Genomic DNA, 18,343 nt, shown 5'->3' on the forward strand with positions numbered 1-18,343 from the left:
ATGTTTGGATTAAAATGCTTCCATTTTTTACATTTTGTAAAAATGATTGTGAACCATTTAAGAGGTCCGACTAGGAAGAGTAGGAAAAGGATCAAGGGACGGACAATGATAGGAATATTAACTGTCTAGCAGATAAACCTCAACAATGGACCACCTTAATTTGATAGCACTGCCTTTTTCATGTCAGAAAAGTGAATTAAATGGAAGATTTCACCAGTGGCTCCTTATTAATATTCATCTGATTCTTCAATATACTGGAATCATCTACTATAATGAATCAACAAATGGTATCACTGGATGATCCAACACATCTACAGAACCTGAAGTCGACGAATATTACAGTTGCATCTCATTTACACACTCAGGTACTCATGTATACTTGTAGAAGCTGCTGTAATCAAATGATTTAGCAAATTTCTACACTGAAGAATGACTTTGGGGGAGCATAGTCATGTTTGTAATGGATTAAAATGCTTCCATATTTACATTTTTATTACACATTCTTCTTACTTAGAACATAACAAGAACACTAGTACATTATATTAAAGATAGCTACATTTTTAATAAGAATGCAAATGAAGGAGAGATTCAGAGATCTGAAAATGTAGCCTACAAGTGCTACACTTAGTATAGCTGCAAACTGACAACATTAAAATTAACAGGGGTACTGAAGCTAATTTACATTTTAATAGCACACTCCTATGCTTATCTATGCAGAAGAGACTGTCACTGAATTCAAAGAGAGTTCAAATGATGCATAGAGCTGAACTGGGACAGGAAGCAATTCAGAGCGTTCAGTGGGTCCATTTTACCAACCATATATTTAAAAGCAGAGAAAGCAATGGAATATATCATTGGAAAAGAAAACAACTAGGCAAGTGAATGGAGAAGCAGGAACTAAGAATCATCTTATTGAGGACATCTCAGATTTGCAGAGACAATTTGTATTGTTTCAGTTAGAATAAAAAAAGACTCAGATCCTGGATCCTACCATATATATCCTGATACGGAATTGCCATTCAACTGTACTTGTTGATTTTCAGTAACAATTAATCAATAATTGCTGCTGTTCTATGTCTGCTGTTATAATTAATTCACTGGGAAGTGGGGTGAGAAAGACCAGGAATTCTTATGGCACTTGAATGTTCTAAAAAATTATACTGAATATAATCCCTGTCCAAATTTATTTTATAAAACCCATAGTAATAAATGAAACAAAAGAAAGAGGTTTTTTAAAAATTTGGATCTGTTATATGAAACACCTACACAATGGATTCCTCCAGATTGATGAGTCTGCAAAAAGCCAGAATTCTTAGCCAATGTGGGATTCTAATCCCAACATATCTGGATGATGCCAGGGGAAGAGGAGGACTCAGATGCATTTAACAAAAGAAGATCAGATGCTAGGGCTGTAATCTCCATGCTATGCCTAATGTAAAGAGTTAATGTAAACCATTAGCAAAGTGACAAGAAAACCCAAGAAAGTGAGAGAGGAACAATATCTTATTTTCAACTTAGTTCCCCAAAGAGAGAAAACCTATGAGTAAATGTCCTAAAGCAGTGATGGTGAACCTTTTTTGCTTCGCCCACACCCATTCCCTCCCCCCCCTCCCACACTGCCCCTGTGCATGCGCAAAATTCCCTGTGCACAGGCATAACTGAATCTGGGACAGTGAAAAAATCGCCAAACCAGAAGTTTGGAAAAACAGAGTTCTGGTTTGCCTGTTGTGCTGTATTTTGCACTCCTGGGCTTCAGGAAGCTTCCCTGAAGCCTCCAGAGTGCAAAAAACAGCACAACAAGGAAACTGGAAGTCTGTTTTCTGAACTTCTGGTTTGCCTGGTGGGAGGCTTTTTTTTCACTCAGGGGCTTCAGGGAAGCTTCCTTGCAATCTATGGAGGGCGAAACAGCCTTCCGCAAAGCCGAAAATTAGCTGGCTAGCGTGCACATGAGCACTGGAGCTAACATAACAATGCTAACATTGCCTACCCTCTGATATGGCTCCACGTGCCAGCTGTGGCACGCATGCCATAGGTTTGCCATCAGAGTTCTAAAGAACCTGGATGACTGAGAATCTCCATAGATACCTATAAGCAAAGGCTTTAATGAAGATAAATGTTTTTTTAAAATCAGATTAATTTCATAGCAAAGTTTTTTGCCACCATTCTATCCAGAATGTTGAAGCCTGAAACAAGATATTTATAGGAATAGAAAAAATATTAACCACAACAAGGCAAAACTGCAAGGTTTTAGAGCCAGACATCCATCTGGCCCTCGGTAATTGATCTTATGTGTTTCCAATAAAGTAGAAGTATGTTGTTTTCTATTGAAATGCCACAACATTCAAAATTTGGCTGCAGATGATGTTTTTTTTAAAAAATAGAATGCCATGCTTTAATATGTGTAAGTTGGAAGTGGGGAATATTACAAATCCCTTAGGAAGGCTAAAAGCTGTTGGCCATTCTAGCTTAATTCTCCACTTTGCATAAAACCAAGTGCAAATCTGGATCCTTTTCTCCACACCTACACCCATCAAATGGCACATGAGGGTTTATTGCAGAACTAAAAAATAAGACTGTGCTCTGGGCCTGGACATATGCTTACAGATCTACTGATGCTTAACAAAATAAAAGGAAGCATGGTATTTGATATGAACATGATGCTACCCTTCATTGCAGAAGGTATTCATCCATATGTATTAAATGTCACTTGTAGTCCTTGACATACAATTATTCTTTTAATGATTACTTAAATTTATGACACTGAAAAAAAGTGACAACTGATCTTTGCACTTATGACCATTGCAGCTTCCCTATTGTCATGTGATTAAAAAGGTGAGTATTTGGCAACCGGTATGTATTTTTTAATTGTTACAGCAGTCTGGGGTTATGTGATCACAAATTGCAACCTTTCCAGTCGGCTTCCAACAAGCAAGGTCAATGGGAGAAGCTGATTCAGTTAACAACCATGTGATTCACTTAACAACATAGAAACGTAGAAAGTACATCAACCCAGAGGAAGAGTGAGGAAATAAGAACAAAATACCTATAAAGAGGAACAAGGAGATATACCTTTTTGGAGTATAAGACGCACCTTAGCTTTTGGGAAGGAAAATAGGGAAAAGTATCTGCTTACCAGATAATCATCTAGCTAGCATCCTTAGTCTGGTCAGCTTTAGCACATTATTTTATCCCCGGGATAGGGCTTAAAAAAACTCCTTATTCAGAGAAAGTAACAATGAAAGAGATTGCAAGCCAGACACAGCTGGGAAAATCATTAGCACCTGGTTAGGACTAGAAAGAAACATTCTGAGCAAGTAGAGTAATGAAAAAAACCTACAAAGACTTAGGGCTTGGAAAACATTCTTTGCAGAGAGTAACAATGAAAGAGCCTGCAAGCTGGTAACAGCTGAGAACATTATTAGCAGCTGCTTAGGGCTGAAAAGAAACACTCGGAACAAGTAGAGCAATAAAAAGAATTACAAAGACAGAGTTTGTAAAACATTCTTGACAGAGAAAACAATGAAAGAGCTTGCAAGTGGGTAAGAGCTGGGAACATCATTAGCACCTGGTTAGGGCTGGAAAAAAACTTATTCGGGGCAAGTTAGAGCAATGAAAAATACCTTGCAAAGATTTCGGGCTTGGAAAACATTCTTCACAAAGAGTAACAATGAAAGAACTTGCAAAGTAAGAGCTGGGAACATCGTTAGCACCTAGATAGGGCTGGAAAAAAAAGCTTTGAAAAAAAGCTACATTCAGAGTATAAGACGCACCTGAATTTTCAGCCTCTTCTAGAGAGGAAAACAGTGTATCTCATACTCCAAAAATATCTCCACTCCTTCTATTTTACAGTTTTATGATATTATTCTATTTTTTTAAATTTTATATTGCAGATTTGGGCCTGACTTATTCTACATGCATAGTGTATGTTTCTGAAATTGTATTCTTGCCTAGAAGGTTAGTTTTGAATTAAAACATGGAAGATTCAAATCTCTGTTTTCCCTTTCTGTGTTGTCTTCTATTTTCAGTTAGCTCCTTAACCTCAATCTGCATCATAAATACATTTGTGCCTTCTTAATTATAAGACTAAAATTATGAAACTATGTAAATAAAAGATTTCAAATTCAATGCTTGTATTACTCAAAATATGTTAGTATTTCTACCATAGCTAACTTACATTTGTGCATGTTCCTGCAATTTACAACACAATTTCTAGGTGTGTTATTTAAAGATTAGTTTGCAAAGCTGAAATGAACGATTCATTATATATGCATGAAAAAATATTCAGGAATTCATTTATACGAGTAAATGTCATTCTTAAGTTAGTACAGTACTGGTAATAAAGATAATTTTCTTTATTTGTTTAATGTCTTACATTGCCATTTGGGTACCATGTGTTAAATAAATGAACAACCATTTTGGTACTTTAGTACTAGCACATTCTAGGATATGGTTCATTAAATGGTTTATCTACGTTTAATTATAACAAAAATATATGATAAATAAACAAATAAGAAAGGCTCTGGTGTAATTAATGCTAGCTATGAATTATTTCTTCCATTATTTTTAATTGTATTTGCATTGAAATTTACAATTCAATAAACTTTATAACCCTGAAGTTAGCTTTCTAAACAAATAAGGGAAGAATTAAGTTGAAGCAAAGTTTATACTGAAGAAAAAAATTCTAATTGCATCTGTGGATACATTCTATCCACAGAAATCAATTCCTGACATTTAAATGTAAGAGAATATACGTAGATCAATGACCAAAAACAGGAGTCATCTACAACATACAGTGTAAGGACTGTAAGACACACCTAGCCATTATGTAGGACAGACAGGCAGAAGACTACCAATTAGAAGTCAGAAGACACAATGAAAATTATTTAATCAATAAAGGAGAATATTTATAGCTCAGGGTTGAAGGATCCCTCAATTCTTTAACCTTGTGATACATAGACAAATTCAACCATTGTTTCAACTGGGAACTGTGAGCATCTTAAACTAAGCTAAATCCATAAAATGCTAGGAATTGCTGGAAATTTGGCATTTAGATAAACCAGCAATCAATAGACACACAGAGATAAATTAGACAATAGACATACAGAGACACACATTCACACAAGCTAAGAAAGAAACAAAAACAACAAAAAACCCAGAATAAATCCTCTTCAGCAGCCAACATTCAGATAAATAGGGATTAAACTCAGAAAAATACTCAACTTAAAAAAAAACCCAATAATCAAGGAACTACCAAGGAGAAAATCAGCCCCCAACATTGGCAAGGCAAGCTACTGTATATAAACAGGGAGCAAATCCCACACTCACTACCACTGATGGAATTTCTTAGTCAAGGAATAAAATATCTACAAACAAACAACCAAGCACAGAGAACTTCAATATTTGTAATATTATTCCCACTGGCATTTGGGGGGTGGATGAAAGGCAAACTTTGTTATGTTACATGTATTGGATTTAAAGGGATTTGAGAATTGGATCTAATAGCCATAATGGTCTGGAAGCAGTTATAAATGGCAGAAAATTTACTGTAAGAAATGAGTTCAAATGTTTCAATTACCATTTTATAGAAATATTAGACTTCAAAAACAGTATAAGGAGAATCCCACATTTCAGAAAACAATGCTGTTCTAATTTAGTAGTCCATAGGACTTGAGGGGAAGAATGAAAAGCCAGCTCTGTTGATCTGGAATCAAATGTTGATAATTATCCTCTTCTATTCCAAAGTTTCAGAAATCTTCTAATAGTCTTCTCCTACAATGTATTGCTCAGTTGACATACTGGTGAGGAGAGTGACCAAACGAAAAAAGTATGATTATTCTTTCCCCTAGGCTTTAACCCTTTGAATTCAAGCCTATATTAAAAGCCTATTTCATACATCTACTCTAATCTTTCTAAGTTAAAGTTGCTGAAAGGGTACATATTACAAGTTCTATTCATTATGGGGATGGATTAGTTACCAATAGGAATTATTCATTGTTGCAATTGCTAAAAAGTGAGTCACCCCTGAGCTATAGTTGTTTGTGGTCTATAACTAAGAGAGAAGGAGAAAGGGAAAGTTACCATTCCTTGTTCCCAAAGTGATAAAATTGGATATGGGCTAATAAAAGTACATAAATTCACATACTGAAAAGTGTTCAATTGATTCTTATTTAAGAATTGGAAACCATCCACAAAATGTTAGTGTTTTGTTTACGCATTTGTAAGTGATCACTGAACGGTATAATCAGAAGATTTAGTGATACATTTATTTCATTTTAGCAAGGTACTATGCTTTATCAATTGAGATGCATTATTGATGTGTTTATAGCACATGTCACTAAGTTGTATATCAGTGTTTTGTTTTAATAGTGTAATCTGTTCCAATATCAGCACGAAAGCACATACCTTGATCTGTATAATTTTAGTTTTCAAGAATTCATCACTTCATATTACAATATCAGACTTTACTGATAGGTCAGGGCTAAAGGACTTGCAATGACATATTGATCTTCTGCCAAATTTCTGAATTATTTATAATGTTTTGATTGTGGTTAGATTTTAAAACTTTATTACAAGTGGCATGCAGAGCCATATCGTTGGGCACTCAAGCTCAGCTGATTTGGGGACAGCTGGGTCCACTGGGAGTCAGGAAACAGCCTGTTTTCAGCCTCTGAAGGGGGTGGGAAAGGCCTGTATTTTTGCTCTGCCCAAGCTCCAGAGCCTTTCTAGGAACCTGGGGAGGGTGAAAAGGTAAACAGAAATTCCTTCCTCCCTGTTCTATCCTATCCTATCCTATCCTACCCTAGAGGAGATTTATTTATTTTTATTTTATTTATTTGTCCAACAATTACAGGGTGATAATTTGTACAAATTAAACATTAGATAAGTAATGATAAAAAGTAACAAAAGAAGACAATAGGACAGGGACGGTAGGCACAATGATGCACTTATGCATGCCCCTTGTAGATAGTCTAAGGTTAAAGGTTTTGGGGTTAGGAGTAGAAACCACAGAATCAGGTAGTGCATTCCAGGCATTGATTACTCTGTTGCTGAAGTCATATTTTTTGCAGTCAAGTTTGGAGCGGCTGACATTTAGTTTAAATCGATTTTGTGCTTGTGTGTTGTTGTGGTTGAAGGTGAAGTAGTTGTTAACAGGTAGGACATTTTGGTATATGATTTTATGAACTATAATTAAGTCGGAATGGAGACGATGGAGTTGTAAGTTGTCTAAACCAAGAATTTCAAGTCTGGTGGAGTAAGGTATTTGTAACTCTATGTAGCAATCAAAAGAAAAGAAAAGTTAAGATTTATGGAACAAGAGTACATCTGTTTTGAGCAGTCAATATGTGGCATTATCTTGTCTTAATGGCTTTCAGAACGGTTTATATAGTCCATCTATCTTTAAATTCTCAAAGCAGAGAAGTATGGATGTAGCATTAGAGCCTATTCCTGTGTTACAAGGTTTGTAGCTATGGGTTGTACAAGGATCCCTGCATAGCAATTTAGAAAAGTATGGCGTTTTCTTTTTTCTTTTTCCTTCTCAACCTGAGTTTATTTACAATATACAAATATTATGTTGGTGTGATAGCATTCACTTCACAAAGTTTAACCATTAGTTAGAATGAAACCCCTTTCCTGAGCAAAATTAAACAAATCCTAATTTCTAGAGTGGTTAATAATCCATAGATCCTCATGCAGACTTCTGCATTTACTATCATGCTGGACAATAGTTTGTGCTAAAGCTAAAATGAATTCCATTAAGTTTAAATTAAAGTCTGTTGATAAGGGCAATGGGGGGAAAAGCATTCATTACCTTGGCAATTTTCCAAGTCTTTAAAATGTTTTGGAGGAGAGGAAAAACACATCCTACCAAACTTGGAGAAAAGATTGAATAATAAGAGAAATATCTTATTTAACTGGTTCAGCTAATACACTCCAGGCTGTTCAACAATAATCAACTACCAGGGATCTTGCTACCTGCAATTCCCTTTGACTACATTTCAATTTTAAAAAATGACATATGAATGAAAAATGACAAAATGACAAAAATGTGAAAAATGACTACAATTAATATTTATTGGGGTATTCATTAAGCAATTAGCTTAAAGAATGGAAGACAAGAGAAAAGACAGATGAACAGAAATAAAAAATCCAATCAACTATTCTTTTCTTTTCTTTTCTAATCTAATCTAATCTAATCTATTCTATGAATATTTTAGCTTTAATCGCAACAATACACAAACACACACTAGATTCAAACTCAATGTAAACCGTTCAAAATTCAACTGCAGAAAATACAATTTCAGCAACAGTGATTAATACCTGAAATGCACAACCTGACTCTGTGGTTTCTTCCCCAAACCCCAAAAACTTTAACCTTACATTTCCTACAGTCAACCTCACCCCATTACTAAGAAGCCTGTAAAGAATGTGCATAAGTACACGGTTGTGCCAACCATTCCTGTCTTATTGTCCAAATTTAGCTGTACCTACTTTGCTTTTGCTTATGTATACCTGCTATCTTATACATGTTTTGACAAATAAAATAAAATAAATAAAAGGTCAGTTGTTTGTCAATTGCCCATTAGTTTATAAAACAGTGAGTTAAGAGTCACTGATAATGAATAATAGTTTGGAGAAATATTTCTACTTTTTATTTATTTAGGTGACACATGTATTCTAAACACATTATTATGAAGGAAATAATAGAGAACTCTCTATTCACTGGTTCACAATAGAGCTGGCAAAATACCTGTGAAAAAATAAAACTCTCTTCTGAACCTGGTGCTTGAAACAGAAGTTTCAGCTTGGGATCTTTCAATGGGCTTCTCTCATTGTCTCCAGATAGATGTACATTATAGGAGAGAGGTTTTCTGGAATTGGCATTTCAAACAGTGGATTCATTTGGGTACTAACATACATTTGCAACAGTAATATATAATGATTTTTATATTACAGTGATTTGGTCATTACCTGCTCAATGTACGAGGTGAGTATTATCTAAACTTGCTTTTCAGGCAATACTTTATTAGCTCTTTATTAGAATCAATAATAAGTATTTCATTTAAAAAAACATAAAAGTTAAGACATAATGAATAAAGTAAAGCAAAATATTATAGAATAAAAACATGTCCATGTCAATTATACAATTAATGGAAGTACGTTTTAGACAATAATACAAAATTTGACCACATTCAAATAATTAATGATACTCGTCAGCTAAAAGCCATTGCACATAAAATAAATGTATATGCTGCTCTATGATTGCAATAAAAATTCATTGGGTGATGTGGAATTTCAGTAAATAAAGAGGTTATAAAATGAACTGTGCATCTTTTAGAATAATAATCAAAGTAATAAAAGTATATAGTAAGTATTCCACCATATGTTCATCACAAATCTTGAAAGATAGGGGATTTTATTTAAGGGAGGGAGATAGATAGATAGATAGATAGATAGATAGATAGATAGATAGATAGATAGATGGATGGATGGATGGATGGATGGATGGATGGATGGATGGACGGACGGACAGACAGATAGATTGATTTCACTTCAACTACAATCTTCACAGTGCACTAAAACAAGATAAGGTTTGGGAACAGCTATCTAAGTTAGATAACTTGTTGGTATGAAATGATGAGAATACTACTCATAAACACATCTGTAGGCATTTCTGAAAAAATATACTTGCATATCTATACATGACACACATTGTTTTAAATTATCTAGCACCTTTTTGTAATCCATTTTCAGTAATTTATCCCATGAGAAGCTATAACTATAATTTTTATATTTCTATGTATACATACTGTAATCACAAGATATTCTAGACAGAAAAATGGGTGCAGTGAATCTTTCAAGTTCCAGGACAGGAAATTCTTATTTATTACCTGCTGATGTTTGCACAATATCAGAAGTATTTCTGAGTCCCATGAAGTCAAACTGATAAAGTCTCCAAGATTTCTGATCTGCAGCTTCTACTGAGTTTTTTCTCCATCTGTAAACCATTTCTTCTTGTGGATAGCCATCTGTAAATTAAAAGTCAGCATCAAATATCAGGTAAATATTTCACAATGTGAACACTATACATTCTTTAACTCCTCCTCTTCCTCCTCTCACATATGTGATAGTAGGCAGCTTACAGCAAAAATTTACACTCATTATAGATAAAGTTAAATGGTGAAAACTTATTAACCAAAAGACATAAAAAATGCAGGAGAGTGTCAACTAACAATTCACAAACAGTACAGCCACCTTGCAGTCTCCCCACTCCCCAGGCCTGATGGCATAGCCTTATATTCAGGAATTTCCTAAAGACCATCAGGATTAGGATCAATATAACCACTGGGAAGAGGATGTTCCAGAAGATGGGTGCCATGGCAGGTCCTGGTTCCTATCAGATAAAACTCTTGCTTGATGGGACCCACAACATATCCCATTTGCCAGGTCTAATGGAATGGATAACTATAACTGGAAAGAGATAATCCTTAAAATAATCCATCTCCACATATTGTAGATTTTTATAAGTCATAACTTTAAATTGATCCTGGAAACAAACTGATAACAAATCAAATTCACAGAACAGATTTAATATGTACTTATTTGGTATGCACATTACTCCTGCACTACTTTTTGCACCTGCTTTAGTTTCCAGGTGTTTTTCAAAGGCAGTTGCTAGAGGATTTCTGCAGGCTCTCTGAAGTCAGAGCTGTTTAAGAACATATGGATCACTTTGCTTATTGTTTTAATGGCCCTCAGTTCAATATATTTTGCATACATGGGTATCTTAATAAATAGATAATTTGCATTAAGCAGTAAATGATTCCCGTAGGTACAGACATTGGCTCTCAGCTAAAAATACCTTAAATTACAAAATTGGGAATGAATCCTGGCTAAGAGTACTGGGCTGCAACAACCCTTGTCTGATTAAGATAAATTTCTGTAGGATTGTTCTGAAGCCCAATCAAATATTACAAACTTTTCTATGAATTTAATGTCTTTGCTTCCTCAGTTTCAGCACGCAATTACATCTAAATAATAATAGTAAATTGTTACAATAATATATGTAGGCTGTAGAAATTCTTCTGGAATTCCCAAGTTTATAGATTATCTCTTATACTCTTTGCTTTAAGTAGCATTATCTTCTTATAGTATATTCCTAATAATTCACATACCATTTTATGAACTCTTGCTATTTTTAATTAATCCATTTTCTCAAGTTGCTCTATAGCATGAGAGATGCCCACAAGACATTAATCTGTTGTCTGTTAAAATAATTTATAAGTGTCTTTGGAGTATGGCATTCATTTATTTTCAATCAATGTTAAAGAGTCACAATTATACTGTAGAGGCTTTTCAATTATGAATCAAAACTACTTATAGTTCATGATGTTGACTGGTAAAAGGGCCAAGAAAACAATTTACTGTATTGCCAAACAGATTATATTAACATATTTAGGGCTAGGAAGTCAGCTTTAAGATTTGTGTTATAGCATTTGTATCTCCCTGAAGAATGAGTACTTTAGGATTCAAATTTGCTCTGTTTTCAATGTATAATCACTGCTGATTACCTGCATTAGCTTTTCTGCATTAATTGGGAGCCCTTAAACATGTTTGTGTATGTATGTGTACATATGTATGTATGTGTATATGCCAGTGTTTCCCAACCAGTGTGCCGCGGCACACTAGTGTGCCGCAGGACATGGTCAGGTGTGCCGCGAGCCCGGCCCAGCTGGAGCTTCCCTGGCGGTGATGGCAAGTGAGCTTTTGGGGCCCGGTGGGAGGGCGCCGGCCACTGTGTGCCCGCACAGCCATTAGGAACCCCCTCCCCCGGCAGAAATTTTTGAAGTGGCGCAAAGCCACGCAGTCCTGAATCGCTCCCTTCTCCGGCCAGCAAAGTCGGCTGCCCAGGAAAGCGCCGCATTTGAAAAGTGCGCATTTAAAAAGCGCGCCGCTTTCCCAGGCAGCCGGCTTGCTGGCCGGAGAAGCGAGCGATCTGTGACTGCCTGGCTTTGCGCCGTGATGACAACAATGGCACCATGGTGGCCTTCAAGCACCACCCTTCGTGGCGCCCAACCACCCGTTCCTCAGGTAGATGTCTGGCGCGCTACTGGGAGGCGAAGGCAGCGGGTGGCCAGGCGCTGAGCTCCATGGACACCTGGGAGAGCGAAGGGGTGAATGTGGCTGCTGCCTCTTAGGCAGAGGCGAAGGCGATGGCGGAGTCTGCGCTGGGGCCCTGCAGGGACACTGATCCAGGGGGCCGCGGACCGGAAAGCCGCCCTCCACTCTCTCTCCGCTCTCCCTCTCTCTTTCTCTCTCTGTTGCCAGCGTGGTGCATGAGAGAGAAAGAGAGAGAGAAAAAGGAGGAGAGAGAGTAAGAGAGAAAGAGAGAGAGAAGGAAAGCAAGAGAGAGAGAGAGAAAGCAAGGGGGGGAGAGAGAGAAAGAGTGTGTGTGTGTGAGAGAGGAAGAGAGAGAGAGAAAGAAAGAGAAAGAATGCAAGAGAGAGAGAGAGAAAGAGAGAAAGAGAGAAGGAAAGTAAGAGAGAGAAAGCAAGAGAGGAAGAAAGCAAGAAAGGAAGAGAGAGAGAGAAAGCAAGAGAGAGAGAAAAGAGAGAAAGAGAGAAGGAAAGTAAGAGAGAGAAAGCAAGAGAGAGAGAAAGAGAGAAAGCAAGAGAGAGAGAGAAAGCAAGGGAGAGATAAAGAAAACAAGAAATAGAGAAAGGGAGGAAGAGAGAGAAAGAGAAAGAAAGCAAGAGAAAAAGAGAGAAGGAAAGAAAGAGAGAGAGAAAGAGAGAGAAAGAAAGAAAGAAAGAAAGCAAGGAAGAGAGAAAGAGAGAGAAAGAAATAGAGAAAGAAAGCAAGAGAGAGAGAGAGAGAAAGAAAGCAAAAGAGAAAAAGAAGGAAAGCAAGAGAGAGAGAGAAAGCAAGAGTGAGAAAGAGAGAATAAAAGAGAGATAGCAAGAGAGACAGAGAAAGAGAGAGAGAGAAAGCAAGAAAGAGGAAAGGAGGGAGAAAGAGCAAAAAAGAGAGGAAGAAAGAAAGAAAGAGGGATGGAGAGAGAAGGGGAAAGAAAGAAAGAGGGAGAGAGAAATAGGGCGAAAGGGAGGAAAAGAGGGGTGTTTTGTCCAAACTTTTTTTAGCCCCCCCCCAACGTTTCCCAGGATTTTGTAAATGTGAATAATGTGCCGCGGCTCAAAAAAGGTTGGGAAACACTGGTATATGCATATGTGTGTGTGTGCGTGTATACACCAATTTGGCTCTTGGAGCACAGGCACCAGGCGGAGGGAGGGGAATTTTAGGCGCTGAAGCGCATAGCTTCTGTGGTATCCACACCAGTCACAGAATAGATCGTCTCTGTCAGTGAGTGACGTTTGTGACGGCAAGCACAGCTGCCTGATCCTGGTGCTGATGACAAGGGCCTGGCCTCACTGCCTCAACAGACAGTAATTGGCACTTCAGAGGGAAAGCAGGCCTTCAGCTGGAGGTACAATCAGGGATTGGGCAAAGGCCCGTCGCTCCCCTCCAACGAATACTATCACTTGGGGAGGCAAACTCATGCAATACGCTGACAGTACTGGATACTCAAAAAAGGTGTAATTCCTTCAAGGATGGGAGGACACTTGTCCTTTATCGCTAAGACTGAGTCGAAAGAGGGGATGCAACAGTAGAGGGGTGCTTTTATACTTCAGACTCGGTCCTGATTGGATAAAGGGCAGTGTCTTCCCATCCTTGGAACCTAGCTCCACACACTATGGAGAATGGGAAATCACCATTTTTTTAAAACAGCATAGGCCACATGCATTGAATCACCAGACCAACATTTCCATAAGATATATAACAAGTCATGAGCCTATACTAATGTGGGTTTTTGGATCAGAGGTTTTAAAACTATTATCTGAATTCGTAATTTAGATTAAATGTAATTGTCAGGTACTTTAGACTTCATCCAGTACAACTTGTTACCATTGCAGAATAACAGACTGTTACAGTGTTTATAATAAATTGCAATACAATGCCTTCTGAAGCTCTTCTGACTTTCTCTGACTGTCAAAACTAATTTTCCATATAGTAATTTCCCCAATGTTTTATTGTCATGTTCTTTCTTTTAGTTTGAAGTTATTATTTTCAATTTTGCTCTCTAAAGCAACAGAGAACTAATCTGTTTTATCACTTACACTTCAGTCTCCTAATATTTGAAAATGATTATAATTATTTTTCTCCTAAACCCTTTTGTAGGTGAAATATATCTGATTCCTTTAATCTTATGTTGTCCATATTTTATCTATATGCTTTATTATATATTGTAATATCATTTTGCAGCAAACAGAACTTTCTATTGTTCTATCAATCTAAACCAAGCCTTTATTTCTATTTTGCTTTTTATAAATTGTTTTACTACAATTTTAGTTATCTAAATGTCATGTTTGTTCCTCTATTGCAGAGATCTTCCAACTGGGCAACTTTAAGACTTGTGGACTTCAGCTCTCAGAATTCTCCAGCCAACTGCAGAATTCCAACTTGCTGGAGAATTCTGGGAGTTGAAGTCCAGAAGTCTGAAAGTTGCCAAATTTGAGGCGGTTGACATTTAGTTTAAATCGATTTCGTGCTCGTGTCTTGTTGCGGTTGAAGGTGAAGTAGTCGTTAACAGGTAGGACATTTTGGTATATGATTTTATGAACTATAATTAAGTCGGAACAGAGACGATGGAGTTGTAAGTTGTCTAAACCAAGAATTTCAAGTCTGGCGGAGTAAGGTATTTTGTTGTGAGAAGAGGAACAAAGGAAATATGTGAAATATTTCTGGACTCTCTCAATTGTGTTGATGTTGGCGCTAATAGAGAGGTGTAGGGACAGAATTAATCACTGATAGAGAACAATTAAGTGGTGGTTAAATCTATCTTCATTCTGTTCAGTATTTCACTTTCCCAATTGTTCTGTATATATAAATTGAGGTAAAGGGGAGATTTACATATAATTGTGTATATAATTATATAGAATAACTTTTCTGCTTTGTGCTATATGCACTTTTAGAACATGAACTTTTTGCAAATTTTGCCCAATATTATGCATTATTTGTGTTAAGGTGCATATTTCTATGCACATTTCTGACTCATAGATTGTCACAAAATTCTAAAAGTATCATTTTAGTGTTCACGTAGGCTTATGAAGTGTGAACGGGGTAAATAAACATAAAAATTAAATAGATTCACTGTTCCCGGAACAAAATGATTAATTATAGTGTTCTTCAATATTCCTGGGCTTTCATGCTTTCATGCATACTTTTCTCCCACAGCCACAGTTCATCTTTTAAGTGGAGTGGAACAATTGAAGAATAAAGATGTAGAAACAATCACTGTTTTCTCTACTGGGCCACCTATGTACACAGTTATTTTATTTGACCAGAAGTGGCCTAGGTACGTATCCCCCGGGTCTATATGGCAGATCAAATAGCTATTTTTTCACACATGTTGGATTCTATCACACTGATACAATAAAAATCTGAGAACGGATGTAGTTCTGAAATCTTGGCATTTTCTCTTTTCTCTTGCTTCATTGCAGCTAATTATTATCATGCATTATGAAAGCCAGCATCCTTCCATAGCCAGCCCTCCCCCCTAATTGGGCATTGTTTGAGCTGTTGGCATAATTAGCTTTGTTGTGCCCACAATGCAGCACCATCCCAGACTGGAATAATTATCACACGTAGGATTGCCAGGTTTAATGGGAATAAGGCTGCTTCCACCAAATTAAAAATGAAACATTCTGTTAAATATTGTTCACATGCTTTAAAGTGTGAAAGAGCTATGTATACATGCTGTGTAAACAGCTTACAGCTAACCAACATTCTTTCCTCAATCATAATCAAAGGCTGTGTGAGTTCCTGCCAACAAGTAAAACTTGCTGGGCCTCTACCTTACTTGTAGATTGTATATTTTCATTCACAATCATTTCTGATTTCCTGCTGACAAATTATAGGAATCTCAACTATTCTTCAGCCAAATTAGGTGGGTAGTCAGTCAAAATGCTACTAGCACAAAATCCTTCTATTATTCTGCTGGCAAGTTACTCTTTATATTTGTTCTGTCCATCAGGACTAATTCAACTATGAAAGCTGTTTAGAAATTTTTTCTTCATGGCAACAGATTGCATGGAGATTATAATGTCTAAGACATTTTGCACTGCAGTTTCTGGGCACAGTTCTCCCCTCCTTTAAACATTTTACTGAAATAGAAATTGTATTCTCCCTGTTCCTTTCTCATTCCTGATCTTTTCCTTTTGTAGCTGTTGTAACAAATTAATTTATAGACAAGATTTAGGCAGCTTTCAACCAGGTATATCATCAGCATAGACTTGCCAGCATACATAATTGCTGTGTCATGCTCAGATCACTTTCTAGTTGCCCTGGAGCTTGTTTATTTATTTGTTTATTTGTTTATTTGTTTATTTGTTTATTTGTTTATTTGTTTATTTGTTTATTTGTTTATTTGTTTATTTGCTTATTTGCTTATTTGCTTATTTGCTTATTTGCTTATTTGCTTATTTGCTTATTTGCTTATTTGCTTATTTGCTTATTTGCTTATTTGCTTATTTGTTTATTTGTTTATTTGTTTATTTGTTTATTTGTTTATTTGTTTATTTATATTGGATTTGTATGCCGCCCCTCTCCGTGGACTCGGGGCGGCTAGTTCCTTAGAACTGTCCTCTACTGCAGGGAAGCTGGACCCATTCAATGAATCCACCCAGATTCCTATTGGTTCCAGAGGGAGTGTGGTGATGATCTTGAAGGTCTGATGCACATGCCTATTAAAGACTTGATCATGACCAGAAATGATAGGGTTGCTTGGGCTTTGGATGAGAGCATGCCTAAGCAGCCTCTTCCTTTGCTAGGATTCTGGGTCTCTTTCCAATATACAGAGGAGCTAAGGGGATGAAATGTGAGAAGAGATATCTAGAGCACTGGTGGAGGACAATGAGGAATTAATTTTATGAAACACAAGCTACAGCCACAATTAGGATGTCAAGTTTCTCCTGCCTCATAGTTGCCATAAACATATTGTGTTAAAGACAGTGAAATACACTCAAAACTGTAGAAATGGTGGTAGACTTTAGGAGAAACCCTTCCATACTTCCACCTTTTACAATAGTAGACAACACAGTATCAGCAGTAGAGACCTTCAAATTTCTAGGTTCTACCATATATCAAGATCTAAAATGGACACCTAATATTAAAAATGTCATAAAAAAAGCACAACAAAGAATGTTTTTTCTGCGCCAACTCAGAAATCTCAAACTACCCAAGGAGCTGCTGATACAGTTCTGCTACAGGAATTATTGAGTCGCCATCTGCACCTCTATAAGTGCCTGATTTGGTTCTACAACCCAACAAGACAGACACAGACTTCAGAGGATAATTAGAATTGCAGAAAAAACAGTTACCACTAACCTGCCTTCCATTGAGGACCTGTATGCTGCATGAGTCAAAAAGAGGGATGTGAAAATATTTACAGATCCCTCACATCCTGGACATCAAATGTTTCAACTGTTATCCTCAAAATGATGCTATAGAATACTGCACACTGGAACCACTAGACGCAAGAAGAGTTTTTTCCCTGAACACCATCACTCTGCTAAATAAATAACACCTCAATACTGTCAAACTATTTATAAAATCTATTTATAAAATCTGCACTACTATTAATCTTCTCATCATTCCTATCTCCCATCTCCAGAGGTGGGTTCCTCCCAATGCGGTGCGGTATGCCCCTCACCTGAGCAACTGACTTGAGTACTTGCCACAGCATGGCACTCCATTGTTCCCATTCCACACCTCAGACAGCTCAGGTTCACCAATTCCCTCTCTTCCCTGCTGAGAGGTGAAGACAGAAAACAGCTACCTCTCCCTCTCTCCTCTCTTTCTCTCTCCGCATGCCTCTTGCAAACATGCATGCTCTTTGCAAAGAAAGGGAGGTGGGAAAGGACAGAAGGGAGAGGACGAAAGAGTTGAGTCCCTTCGTGTCTCATATCATATCGTCTTGAACAGATCGTAGGGTAGGTGAAGCATTTCCCCCTTTGAACTGGGATATTTCTGTTGATTCCTTTTAATAATGCCTTTTGCTGGGCTGGCCATCCCAGCTAGTCACAAGCCACACCCACAAAATAAACCACACCCACAGAATGTGAGTAAAAATTTAGGAAGCTGTCCCTGCCCATTTCCTCTCACTTATGATCAACTGTTTATATCAACTGTTTCCTAACATGATTTGATTGCTTATTTGTACCCTATGACTATCACTAAGTGTTGTATCTTATGATTCTTGACAAGTGTATTTTTCTTTTTATGTACA

General features: G+C 37.0%; 1 protein-coding gene across 2 annotated transcripts in view; it reads right to left on the minus strand.

Moving 5' to 3' along the window:
* Nucleotides 1-18,343, minus strand: part of GABRG3 (gamma-aminobutyric acid type A receptor subunit gamma3) — a 195,914-nt gene that overhangs the window by 30,843 nt on the left and 146,728 nt on the right. For both annotated transcript variants that reach the window (XM_070750943.1, XM_070750944.1), the window contains exon 3: nt 9,891-10,028. In XM_070750943.1, coding sequence (XP_070607044.1) covers nt 9,891-10,028 — 138 coding nt within the window. The remainder of the gene's footprint in view (nt 1-9,890; nt 10,029-18,343) is intronic.

The sequence above is a fragment of the Erythrolamprus reginae genome, chromosome 4 (assembly GCF_031021105.1).
Source record: "Erythrolamprus reginae isolate rEryReg1 chromosome 4, rEryReg1.hap1, whole genome shotgun sequence".
NCBI classification, from domain to species: Eukaryota; Metazoa; Chordata; class Lepidosauria; order Squamata; family Dipsadidae; genus Erythrolamprus; species Erythrolamprus reginae.